The sequence below is a fragment of the Hylobates moloch genome, unplaced genomic scaffold (genome assembly GCF_009828535.3).
Source record: "Hylobates moloch isolate HMO894 unplaced genomic scaffold, HMol_V3 SCAFFOLD_5, whole genome shotgun sequence".
NCBI lineage: Eukaryota > Metazoa > Chordata > Mammalia > Primates > Hylobatidae > Hylobates > Hylobates moloch.
Window position 1 is genome coordinate 109,669,974 of NW_026652280.1, and position 13,483 is coordinate 109,683,456.

Genomic DNA, 13,483 nt, shown 5'->3' on the forward strand with positions numbered 1-13,483 from the left:
ATAATGCTGCAATAAACATGAGCATGCAGATACCTTCTCAAGATACTGATTTCAAATCCTTTAGATGTATACCCAGTAGTAGGATTGCTGGATCATATGGTAGTTCTAATTCTAATTTTTGAGGAGCCGCCATACTGCTTTCAATAGTGGCTGTAGTAATTTATATTCCCATCATCAGTATACCATGGTTCTCTTTTCTCCACATCCTCCCCAACATTTATTATCTTGTCTTTTTTCTCACAGCCATTCTATCTGGTGTGAAATGGTATCTCATCATGAGTTTAATTTGCATTTCCCTGCTGATTAGTTATGCCGGGCATTTTTTTTCATGAACCTGTGGGACATTTGTAAGCCTTCTTTTGAGAAATGTCTGCTCAGGTCCTTTGCTCATTTTTTAATTGGGTTATTTGTTTTCTTGCTACTGAGTTGAGTTCCTTAGGTGTATTTTTAGATATTAACTCCTTATCAGTTGCAGGTTTTCAAATATTATGTCGTATTCCATAGGTTATTTCTTCACTTTGTTGATTGTTTTCTTTGTTGTGCAGAAGGTTTTAGTCTAACGTGATGCCATTTGTCTATTTTTGTTTTTGTTGCCTGTGCTTTTGAGGTCATATTCACAACATCATTGCCCAGAACAATGTGATGGAGATTTCTCTTGTGTTTTCTTCTAGTAAGTAGTTTCATAATTTCAGGACGTACATTTAAGTCTTTAATCCATTTTGTGTTGTTTTTTGTGCATGCACATTAGGTAAGAGTCTAATTTCATTCTTCTGCATGTGGATATCCAGTTTTCCCAGCACCATTTATTGAAAAACTTGGTCTTCCTCAATTTTGTGTTCTTGGCATCTATGCTGAATATGAATTGACTGTACATGTATGGATTTATTTATGGGCCCTCTATTGTATTCCATTGATCTCTGTGTTTATGCCAGTACCATGGTGTCTTGATTACCATAGCTTTATAGCTAACCATTTTGAAATCAGGTAGTGTGATACTGTTACCAGTGGCGAATCCATATGGGTTTGCAACAACCTCAATTCTTGCCTCCTCAGAAGAAATAATTCAACTGAGGGGCATAAGGCAGAAGGAGAGTCTGAGGCAAGTTTTAGAGCAGAAGTGAAAGTTTATTAAAAAGCTTTAGAGCAGGAATGAAAGGAAATAAAGTACACTTGGAAGAAGGCCAAGCAGGTGACTTGAGAGATCAAGTGCACAGTTTGACCTTTTGACTTGGTGTGTTAAATGTTGGCATACTTCCAGGGTCTTGCATCACTTCTCCCATGATTCTTCCCTTGGGGTGGGCTGTCCACATGTGCAGTGGCCTGCCAGCACTTGGGAGGGGAGCATGCACGGTATGGTTTCTGGAGTTGTACACATGCTCATTTGAGGCGTTCTTCCCTTACCAGTCTAGCATTCCTAGAGAAAGGTCATATACCAGTTAAACTCCACTATTTTGCCTCTTAATGCACATGTTTAAGCCCACTCACCCAAGTCCTGAGGTCTCGCTGGAAAGCTGCTGATCACCAGTTTCAGGTGTTTTCCATCTATTGGGAGCTGCCTCCTTCCCTGGCACCAGCTGTGACCACTTATTATTTTAGAGAGACAATTAACAACCGCCTGGCCATCACCTGATGGTCATCTGGCATTCCTGCTGTGTGTGACGGGGGGCAGCCCTCATCTGCCCTGCTCATGCCTGACTAGCTACCTACTGTAACAATACCTCTAGTTTTTTTTATTTTTGCTCAAGATTGTGTTGGCAATTAGGAGTCTTTGGTGATTCCCTACAAATTTTAGGATTTTTTCTATTTATGTGAAAAGATGACATTGGAAGTTTGATAGGGATTGTATTGAATCTGTAGATCACTTTGGGTAGCATGGACATTTTTATTGTGTTGAGATACATTTCCTCTTTATCTACTTTTTTGAGAGTTTTTATTATGCATGGATATTTGAGTTTGTCATATGTTTTTTCCACATCTATTGTGATGATCATATGATTTTTATCTTTCATTCTGTAATATGGCATATCACATTTATTGACTTGAATATGTTGAATCATCCTTGCATCCCAGGAATAAATCACACTTAATCATGAGGAATGAGCCTTTCAAATGTGCTGTTGAATTCAGTTTACTAGAATTTTTTGGAGGATTTTTCCATCTAACATCACCAGGGAAAATGGCCTGTCATTTTATTTTCTTGTAATGTCCTTGTCTAGCTTTGGTATCAGGGTAATGTTGGCCTCATAAAATGAGTTTGGAAGTATTCTCTTCCCTTCGATTTTTTTCATAAGGTGAGAAGAATTTGTATTAGTTATTTAAACGTTTGAGAGAATTCATTAGTAAAGACATCAGGTCCTAGGCTTTTCATGATGGGAGACATTTTATTACTGATTCAGTCTCTTAGTTGTTATTTGTATGTTCAGTTTTATATTTCCTCATGACTCAGTCTTGGTAAGTTGTATGCTTCTAGGAATTTATCCATTCCTTCTAGGTTATCAATTTGTTGGTGTGTAATTATTCATAATACTCTCTGTGATTCTTTGTATTTTATTTTTTATTTTAATTTTTTTTAGATGGAGTCTTGCTCTGTCGCCCAGGCTGGAGTGCAGTGGTACAATCCTGGCTCACTGCAACCTCTGCCTCCTGGGTTTAAGCGATTCTTCTACCTCAGCCTCCCGAGTAGCTGGGACTACAGGCATACACCACCATGCCTGCTAATTTTTGTATTTTTAATAGAGAGGGGGTTTCACCATATTGGCTAGGCTGGTCTTGAACTCCTGACCTTGTGATCTGCCCACCTTGGCCTCCCAAAGTGCTGGGATTATAGGCATGAGCCACTGCGCCTGGCTGATCCTTTGTATTTCTGTGGTACCATTTGTAATGTCTCCTCTTTTATTTCCAATTTTATTTATTTGAGTCATCTCTTTTTTAGTTTAGCTAAAAGTTTGTTCATCATGTTTATCCTTTTGAAAGACAAATTTAGTTTCATTAATTTTTTAACAAAAAGTTGAATTGTTTTATTTATCTTTTCTGGGTCTGAAGGCTTCAGCCTGAAGCCTGGGTCTGCTGAGGTGGGCCTGGAGTTTGGGTCTACTCTGACAAGCCTGGATCCTGAATCCGCAGCAGCCAGCCTGTCACCAGAGTCCACTGGGGTAAATCTGTTGACTGGGTTAATGGAGGTGGGCTTGGAGTCTGGGTCCTTGAGTGCTGACCTGACACTGAAGCAGACCTTGAGCCTCCGTCTGCAGGAACTGGCCAGAGACTTGGATGGGCCTACAAATAGGTCCACAAGGATGGGCATGGAGCCTGAGTCCATGGAGGCAAGCCTGGGTCCACTGGAGCCTGGGGCTTTTGGCACCAGCCTGGAGCATGGGGCTGACTTGGTGCTGAGCCATGAGGACAGGCCTGGGTCCTAGAACCATGTGGCCAGCCTGCACCTGACTCTGCAGGGGTGGCCCTAGAGCTGAGGTTCACAGGAACCAGCCCAATGCTCGGGTCTATTAGGATGGGCCTGGAACCTCAGTCTGCTAGAGCAGGCCTGGACCTTGTGTCTGCTGGAACATGAGGCCTCAGGGGCTGGTCTGAAACCTGGTGCCACATGGGTTGACCTAGCACTGTGGCGTCTGTGTCCACAGGGGCCAGCCTGGAGGCTGGGTCTATGGATATTGACAGGTGCCAGGGGTTTCTGGAGGATAGGTTTTGCACTTGCCAGCCTGGAGCCTGGGGCTGCAGAGGTTTGCCCGGTAGTAAGGCAGAGTGGGTCCTGAGTCAGCAGTGGCCAGTCTGGAGCTGGAGAGCGTAGGTGCTGGCCTGGCAATGAGGAGGGCCTGGAAGCTGGATCTGCACGAGCCAGGCTGAAGTCTGGGATCTGAGAACTGTCCTAGCACCAGGAAGGACCTAGAGGTTGAGTCTGCTGGGGCAGGCCTGAAGCCTGGGGCCATGGGGAGCCAGCTTGGTGCTAGAGGCAGCCTGGAGTATGGGACCACTGAGGTGGGCCTGGCAGTGAGGTGGGCCTAGAGCCTGAGTCTGCAGGGACTGGCCTGGCATTGGGGCAGGCGTGGAGGGGTGATCTGCAGATACCAGCCTGTGTCTTCTTAATTCCAAGCTACATTAAGATGCTATACTCTCTCACCTGGTTTTCCTGGCTCTTGTGAAGCTATTTTCATGTGTGGGTAGTTGTTAAAATCTGTGTTTCTGTGAGGGATGAATTCTGGAAAGTCCTATTCCACCATCTTGCTGATGTCACTCTGTGTTGACTTTAAAAAGAATTGAGGAAGTGCAGGTGTAGACAAGATCAACGTTGAAAAAAATCACTGCATTCCTATTCACCAGCAATAACCAATTAGAAAACATAACACATAATAAATTTTATTCACAAGAGCAACAAAAACTATATTTTAAGTGTGTTTCTTGTAAACAAGGACTATAAACTAGATTTTAAAAAATCTTGTCTGATGAACACTGACGTTTAGCAGGAGAGCACACTCCATTTATATCCATTCTGATTAATGACATGTTTGGGATTTCTTCAACTAACCTATTTTATGTATTCTCTATGAGCCTTTCTTTTCCTCCTTTCTTGCTTTCTTTGTATTGAGTTTATTTTCCTCTTTCCATTTTGCAATCAGTTTGATAATAGGAAACATTAATTTTCACTCTAAATAAGTGAAATGTTATTCCCCCCACACACAAAAAAAGAATTCTATTTTTCTCCTTACTAAAAATTGTACTCAATTATTTGTCAATAAAATAATTGTATAAATTTCTTTTCTCTCTCATTGCATAAGTACCTACATGGATGTCCTCGATTTTGCCTCTTGGCCCTAAAATATTGACTCTCTGGCCCTTTATAGGAAGTTTAATATGTATGCACCTTTTTTCTTCTCCTAGTGATTGCTCTAGAAATTTAACTTGTTATATCATTTCAATTTAACTTAATTTCAGTATAATTTAATAAAATCTGAACTTAATAAAATATTTTTTCTTTCAGAACAATACCAGGAACTATTAAAATGATTTAAACTGATGCTTTAGTTTCATCTTGATTTTTTTGTGTTCCTACAAATTAAACATTATCATTGTAATTGCTTTATTTATTTATTTATTTATATTTTATTTTTTGTTTTAGGAACAGGTTCTTGCTCTGTCACCCAGGCTGGAGTGCAGTGGCATGATTATAGCTCACTGCAGCCTCAAATTCCTGGGCTCAAATGATCCTCCTGCCTCAGCCTGCCAAGTAGCTAGGACTATAGCAGTGTGCCACCATGCCCAGCTAAGTTTTTAACTTTTTGTAGAGATGGAGTCTCACTATGTTGCTCAGGCTGGTCTTGAACTCCTGGGCTCAAGCAAACCTGCTCCAGGGCCTCTCAGAGTGCTAGTATTACAGGTGTGAGCCACCATGCCTGGACTCATTGTAATTGTTGTATATAGTCCATGTTGTTTTAGCTTTATTTCCATACTTACCATTTGTTTTCTTGGGCATTCCTTCTTTATGTTCCGGGAGTATTTGCTCTAGAAGTTCTTTTACTGGCAGTTTGTTGCTATGAACTGTTTTACTCACAATACTTCTGACAGTAAATTTGTGGATATTTTTTTCCCCACACCAAATGAATCTGCAACTTTCCAGACACCAACTGGGTGTCTTACAATTAAATTCCATTCTGACACTAGCTACCCAGAGTTAGCACAGACCTCGTAGATTAACTCACTCCCACAAGACTGCTTCCTCTTCAGATGCCAATCACAAGTATTGGGTGCCCAGGGTACGCACACTTCTGTCTGACTTGGCTACTCATTTGGAGGTTTCCACAATCACCTCCTTGGGTTCGATAACTATCTAGAAAGCTTATGTCTCATAAGACTCAGGAAAACACTGTACTTACTATTCTGGTTTATTATAAAAAGATATTATAAAGGGTACAAATGAACAGCCAGATAAAGTAGTACATGCAGCAAAGTCCAGAAGAGTCCCAAGCACAAGAGCTTCTGTCCCCATGGAAGTGGAGTGTGTCATTCTCCCAGAGCATGGATGCATTCACCAACTTAGTTCAGAAGCTCTCCAAACCCTGTCGTTTAGAGGTTTTTATGGTAGTTTCATCATGTGAGCCTGATAGATTATTAACTCAATCTCTGGCTCCTCCTCCCTCCTGAGGGGTTTGGGGATGAGGCTGAAAGTCCCAAACTTCTAATCAAGGTTTGGTCTTTCTGGACAGCCCACATCCTATCCTGAAGAACATGACAAGAGTTGCCTCATTAGAGCAAAAGATGCTCCTATCACTTATGAAATGCCAAGGGACTTAGGGGCTCTGTGAGAGGAGCCAGGAATGATGACCAAATATCTGTCTCTTATTATACCCCAGTATCACAGTTGCTATTAAACTCAGTTTTTACTTATCTGAAAAATGACTTTATTTTGCCCTTACTCATTAAACATAGTTTTCATTTATAAAATTCTTGGTTGGCTTTTTAATTTCCTCTTATCACTCTTGTGTTAGTCTTTTCTCACATTTTTATAAAGAACTACCTAAGACTTGGTAATTTATTAAGAAAAGATATAATTGGCTCACGGTTCTGCAGGCTGTACAGGAAACATGGCTGGAGAGGCCTCAGGAAACTTATAATCCTGGCTGAAGGGGAAGGGGAGGCAGGCACATCCTCCATGACTGGAGCAGGAGGAAGAGAATGAAGGGGGAGGTGCTGCACACTTTTAAACAACCAGATCTCCTGAGAACTCACTATCATAAGAACAGCAAGGGGAAAATCTGCCCCTGTGATCCAATCACCTCCCACCAGGCTCCTCCTCCAGCACTGGGGATTACAATTCCACATGAGATTTGAGCAGGAGCACAAATCCAAACTACATAAACTCTGAAGATATTTTTCCACATTTTCCTTGCTGACACATTGTGGCTGTTAACAAGTTGATTGTCCATCTAATTTGTCATTCTTTTATAGACAGTTTATCTTTTTTTTTTTTTTTTTTTTTTGGAGACAAGAGTCTTGCTCTGTTGCCCAAGCTGGAATGCAGTGGTGTGATCTCGGCTCACTGCAACTTCTGTCTCCCGGGTTCAAGTGATTCTCCTGCCTCAGCCTCCTGAGTAGCTGGGATTACAGGCACCCGCCACCACACCCAGCTAATTTTTGTATTTTTAGTAGAGATGGGGTTTCACCGTGTTGGCCAGGCTGGTCTCAAACTCCTGACCATGTGATCCACCCGCCTTGGCCTCCCAAAGTGGACAGTTTATCTTTTCTCTCTAGCTGCTTTGAAAACATTCAGTGGTGTGCTGGTAAATGCTTAAGCAGTAGCTCTCTAGGAAAATAAAAGTATACATATATGTACATAAGTTATTAATGTTTCTGATATAGAGTATATATAGTACAAAATTTACATATAACAATAAAGCATATATTATTTGTGTAAATTCCATATAGCTACCCATAAATTCCAGATAGCATTTTGATTTCTACAAATTGATTTTTGCTAAATTGTTATATCCTTAGCCAACCTATGATTACAATTTATAAACACATGTAGTTCTAATATGAATGTTGATATTTTTATTTATGTTAACAAGTAAGACAAAAGTGAAACAAAGAAAGGATATGTCTCACTCATTTGTCAATAACATTAGCAACTTTTTTGCTGAATCAAGTAATAGTTTTTTAATACTGGAAGAGTATTTCCTCAACTTTCTGTGCTAGTAACAATATAACAGCTAGTCTGCATTATTAACATGATCTCCATCGCTTCCTTAAATCTAGATAATAAACGATCAATCAGTCCTGACTTGTAGCATTTGCTGATATTTCTAATGTAAGTACCCCTACAATAGCTGATTTCAAGCTACCATGTGTCAATACTGAGGGTGGCAGTGCTATGCAGTAGCACACCATTATATAATGTTGTCATGATACTATTACAATTGACATAAATAAACTCCAGAGCATAGACAATAGTGAAATGTCACAAAATACTTACATTGTGGTAAGTTTTGAGTCTTTATTGCCTGTTTTTAATACTTTGCTTAATTGCAAATTTATGTAATTTTTAGATGATGGTCATGGTTAACAGTTGGCTCACAAAATTTCTAAAAATTTAACAACAAACTCTTTTAAGTTAATATGAGCTAGGTCCAATACACCAATGTTATTTCCTGTCTTTGATTTATTGGTCTTCCTTAATGTTAGGATGAACGTCTTCAGCTCTCGGAGTGTCTCAGGTATTATCTGTTCCAATACTGCCTTTTCAAAAATTCAATTCCATTTTCAAGAAGTCTTTCAAACTCACCTTGCCATTTTTGATAATCCTCTTTCTGACTTATGCTTTTCATACTTCTTTTTATTTATTTGAGCGTGTTTTAAAATTTACCTTATATTCCCTATTTGGCAATTACAATATCTATAGTCTTTGTAGATATGATTTCACAGTTTGTTTCTTACTCAGAGTGGTTTATTTCTGCATGTTTTGTGATTTTCATTTGTGAGCTTATATCAAATCATAATGTTAACGGTGGAGGGGTTCAGGTTCTTGGAGTCTTGAACAGAGAACTGAACAAAATACATAAACAAAGCAAGGAAGGAGTGAAGGCATTTATTGAAAATGAAAGTACACACCACAGTGTGGGAGTAGTTCCAGGCATAGGAGCTCAAAGGCCCCGTTACAAAATTTTTGAGAATTTAAATACCCACTGGAGGATTCCATTGGTTACTTGGGGTACGCGCTATGTAAGTGGAGAGAATGAAGTAAAGTTACAAAGTTGTTTACTTGGCCTATACCCTGGGAGAGGATATTTCCTGTCATAGCTGAAGTGTGAATCAGCCTTATGTTCCCTGCCTCTAGACCCTATTTTCCTACCTCAATAACTGTTTTAAAATGAAATGTTAAGGTAATCTGTATTTTGGCCACAAGTCTATGTGAGGACAGGCTTGTGGTTAGGAGTGCTTAGGGGAGACTTACCCTCCATCATTTTACCTATTTTATCCATCATTTTTGAATTATTTTGTCCCAGGAATGTTTCTCTGAACATCTAGTCTTCTACATTGCTAATAAACTATCTTTAGGACCTAAATTAAAGATCAGACTCATGTGGAGGACAGGAGACTGGGAGACCAGTTAAGAGGCTGCTACAATGGTCCAGGCTAAAGATAATGAAGACTTGAACCAAGGAAATTGCAAAATAAAGCATGAGAGAAGAAGCTGAAGTGAGGAGAGATCTCAAAGGGGGAATTGACAGGATTTAGTAGACAGAAGTTGAGTGAGAAAGAGAATCAAGGATGACATCAAGGTTTCTAGTTCAGTATTTTGATTTGTCAGAGATACACTAACAAAAATCATGTTAAATATTCTCCAAAATGAACCTGAATGGAACCTATGTTTAATTCATTTCAAAATTCTGTTAAATTTCTTAAATGTGTTTACAGGCATGGAAAGAAGAGCAAGATCGATTGGCAGAAGAGGAGCGCTTAGGGGAAGAAAAGAAAGCAGAGAAGAGTAAAGAAGCCGGTAAAAAGAAAGGCAAGGATAATGCAGAGAAAGAAGATAGTAGGTCTTTGAAGAAAAAATCACCTTACAAGGAGAAATCTAAAGAAGAAGAAATAAAGATCCAAAATGTAACAGAAGAGTCCCCCCACCAACCAGAACCTGAGATAACTTACCCGGTAAACTCCAGTTTTGTAAAACTTAGTCTCTTTGGGCTATTCCCAATTGTTTTGGGAAAATACGGCTATTGTAAGATTCCTTTGTTTTCACTACCCCACAGTAAGCCTAGGGTTTCTTCTGGTATCAATGAGCTCAAACCCGTATTCCACCCCTGATGTCTAGAACCTTGTTTCTAACCAATCATCAAGATGAAAACACTCTCAGGCCAGTATTTATTTGAGTGCCACGAACCTAGCTAAGGTCAATAAAGACAGAAATTTGACACAAAAGCATTCTTATAGATATATGTAAATAAGTGAACACAAAAGTTGGCTTTATCTGTCTCAGATGATGAGACTTGCTGACTACATTTTGTTGTCTCTTTGTGGGCAATCATGTTTCTGGCTTGTATGCTTTTGTAAAACCTTCCCTTTGCCAGTTCTCTCTTAGCTAGCTGTTGAGGAAAACCTGATGGGAAAAAAATGGAAAGAAATCTAACAGCCCCTGAGCTTTGTAGCTACTCCTCTAAACCAGTTGTCCTCAAGTTTTAGCATGCATTAAATCCCCTGGACCTCTGTTAGCAACACTTGGTAAAAAATGTCTTCTACATATGACCTCCTAAAGTGGAGTGTCCACTCTCTCCAGCATCAGTTCACTTTAAACAGAAAATTAACAACCAGTGAATGGGAGCCTGATTTCTTCTTGAACTGCCTTGACAATAGTATGATGATTCAGTTTTTATTAGGTTATGAGAATGTGCCAATGAACAGTGTTTAACATAATAGATCTTAATTCTGCCTGTTATAACACCATAGATGTTTCTAAAAATAATATGAACACTGGCCTCTGAGTCTGCAAAGTGACAGACATACCACTTAGCAGAAATTAAGCTTGTGGCAACTTTAGTTGGCTAACACTGATAAGTTGATTTTTGTCTATTGCAGCTTCACACTCAAAGCATGATATTTTCTCTTCTAGTTTCACGGATACAATATGGGAAATATACCCACTCAAATCTCAGGGTCAAGTTACTACCTGTATCCTTCTGATGGCGGGCAGATTGAAGTGGAAAAGACAATGTTTGAAAAAGGTACATTTTGAAAGCAACTGGTTAATGATTGGAAAGATAATAATGCATTTCAGATAACCAGGGGCCCTCTACTCCTGAGTTTGATAGGCGAGAGTGTTATTCTGTCCCCCACAATACATTTAGGTGCCACAGTGGCATTTTCAGACTTCACACTTTTTTCTATTATAATTGACTCTACAAGGCATACGCCAGTCAAGAGTTTAGCTGGTACATGCTAATATGACCATTCCAGTTGTTAAAATATTAAAATACTTCCATACAATTGGTAAATAGTAATAGTAACTGCAATAAGCAATTAATTAATAATATTCGTTATAGCACACCTTGTTATCCCAGAAGCCAAGTGCATTCTGTGAGTTTACTGCATTTTTCTGGTGTAGCACTGGAGCACAGAGCTTGGGGCCTGCTTCCAATATCCATCTATTGTAGCTCTTACTAAGACTTGTATATGCATACAATGCGTATAAGTTTCAGGTGATTCATAGTAAATTCAGTATTTTCTCCTAGTCCTGTCAATTTTGAGGGACGATAGCTCAGTCCAAATTGAAAGGAAATAGCCATTTTTTTAAACAAAAAGAAGAAAAATGAGTCCAAACACTAAAAAAGAGAATGGGTTGTTGGAAAAATTTTTATTAACGACCACAATAATAATAGCTACTATAACTAACACATAATTTTTATAAGTTGCAAAACCATTTCACATTAATTATATAATTTGATGAATTATAACATTGATTATAGGCATACATTGCCTCAGCCAGTTCATTTTCTCTTCTGAAATTGGGTTTGAAATGTGACTACAAGGCCTGCAAATACCTCCTTGGTCTACCTGCCATTCATGCCTAGACTTCCACCATTACTTTATTTCCTTAGGCATTCTTTTATAGAGGTGTTGACATCTCTAGGCATTTCCTCTCCCTGGTTTATATTCTATGCTGCCTTTTTATTTTTGTTTCAGGGGTATCTATTCAGGTTGGTTCTATAGGTAAATTGTGTATCGCAGGGCTTTGGTGTGCATATTATTTCATCACCTAGGTAATAAACAGAGTACTCGGCAGGTAGTTTTTGGTCCTCACCCTCCTCCCACCCTCAAGTAGCCCTGGTGTCTATTGTTCTCTTCTTTGTGTTCATGTGTTGTCAATGTTTAGCTGCCATTCCTAAGTGAGAACATGCAGTGTTTGATTTTCTGTTCCTGTGTTAGTTTCTGTGCAGCATTGTGTAATCATCTTATCGAGGAGCTTAATGTGGCATCCTAATCAGCCCATCTTCTATTCTATGGTTCCTCCTCAGGCCCGACTTTTATCAAAGTGAGAGTGATAAAGGATAAGCACAATTTTATAATTCATTTAAACGACCCTAAGGAAATTGTGAAAAAGGAAGAGAAAGGGGATGATTATTTAGAAGAGGAAGAAGAAGGAGATGAGGAACGAAGTCTTGAAACAGGTAAGCAGCTGTTTAGTGGTTTCTGTCTTCTGACTAATTCTCCTGTCTCTGTCCACTCCACTCCATTAAATGGCTCATTGCACGTTCTTTTTCTCAAGTTTCTACCAATACACTCTCTTATTAATAGTGCATGAAGATGCCTATTTTCCTGAACTGAACCCTAATGGACATTAAGTGTTATCTTTTTTCTTTACCAGATTTTATTTTTTATAGCAGTTTTAGGTTCCTGACGAAATTGAACAAAAGTTACAGAGATTTCTCAATACCCTCTTCCCGTATACATGCACAGCCTCCTCCACTATCAACATGCCTCACCCAGAGTGGTACATTTGTTACAGTCGATGAACCTACATTAACATATCATTATCACCCAGAGTCTAAAGTTACATTACCCTTGGTGTTGTGCATTCTAAGGGTTTGAACAAGTGTATAATGGCATGTGTCTACCGTTATAGTATCATACAGAGTGGTTTCACTGCCCTAAATATCTGTGCTCTGTCTATTCATCTCTCCCTCCTTCCTAACCCCTGATAATCACTGATCTTTTTACTTTGTCCATACTTTTGCTTTCTCCATAATAGCATGTAGTTGGAATTATACACTATGTAGCCTTTTCAGATTGACTTTTTTCATTTAGTAATATGCATTTACGTTTCCTGCATGTCTTTTCATGGCTTGATAGTTTATTTCTTTTGAAAACTAAATGATATTACATTGTCTAGATATACCACAATTTTATTTTCCCACCCACCTACCGGAGGACATCTTGGTTGCCTCCAACTTTTGGCAATTGTGAATAAAGGTGCTACAAACATTCGTGTACAGGTTTGTGTGTGGCCATAAGTTTTCAGCTCCCTTGGGTAAACACCAAGGAGTGTGACTTTTGGATTATAGGGTAAGAGTAAGTTCATGTTGGAAGAATCCACCAAACTGTCTTCCAAATTGGCTGTACCATTATGCATTCCCACCAGCAATGAATGAAAGTTCTTGTTGCTCTATATCCTCACCATTATTTGCTGTTGTAGATTTTCTCCATTCTATAAGGTGTCTAGTGGTATCTTGTTTTAATCTGCATTTTCCAGATAACAAATAATATCGAACATCTTTTCATATGCTTATTTGCCATTTGTATATCTTCCTTGGTGAAGTGTCTGTTGAAGTTTCTTGCCCATTTTTTAATCAGGTTTTTATTTTCTGGTTATTGAGCTTTAAGAATTCTTCATACATTTTGAGTAATAGTCCTTTAACAGATATGTCTTTTGCAGATATTTTCTCCAACTCTGTGGCTTCTCTTTTCATTCTCTTAAAGCATT

The 13,483-nt window shown here is 39.1% G+C and overlaps 1 protein-coding gene across 5 annotated transcripts in view; it reads left to right on the forward strand.

The window, feature by feature from the left end:
• The window catches only part of SPAG17 (sperm associated antigen 17), a 238,684-nt gene that overhangs the window by 138,312 nt on the left and 86,889 nt on the right, over positions 1–13,483 (forward strand). For all 5 annotated transcript variants that reach the window (XM_032154861.2, XM_058439406.1, XM_058439405.1 and 2 more), the window contains exons 21-23: positions 9,421–9,657; positions 10,616–10,727; positions 12,018–12,170. In XM_032154861.2, coding sequence (XP_032010752.1) covers positions 9,421–9,657; positions 10,616–10,727; positions 12,018–12,170 — 502 coding nt within the window. The remainder of the gene's footprint in view (positions 1–9,420; positions 9,658–10,615; positions 10,728–12,017; positions 12,171–13,483) is intronic.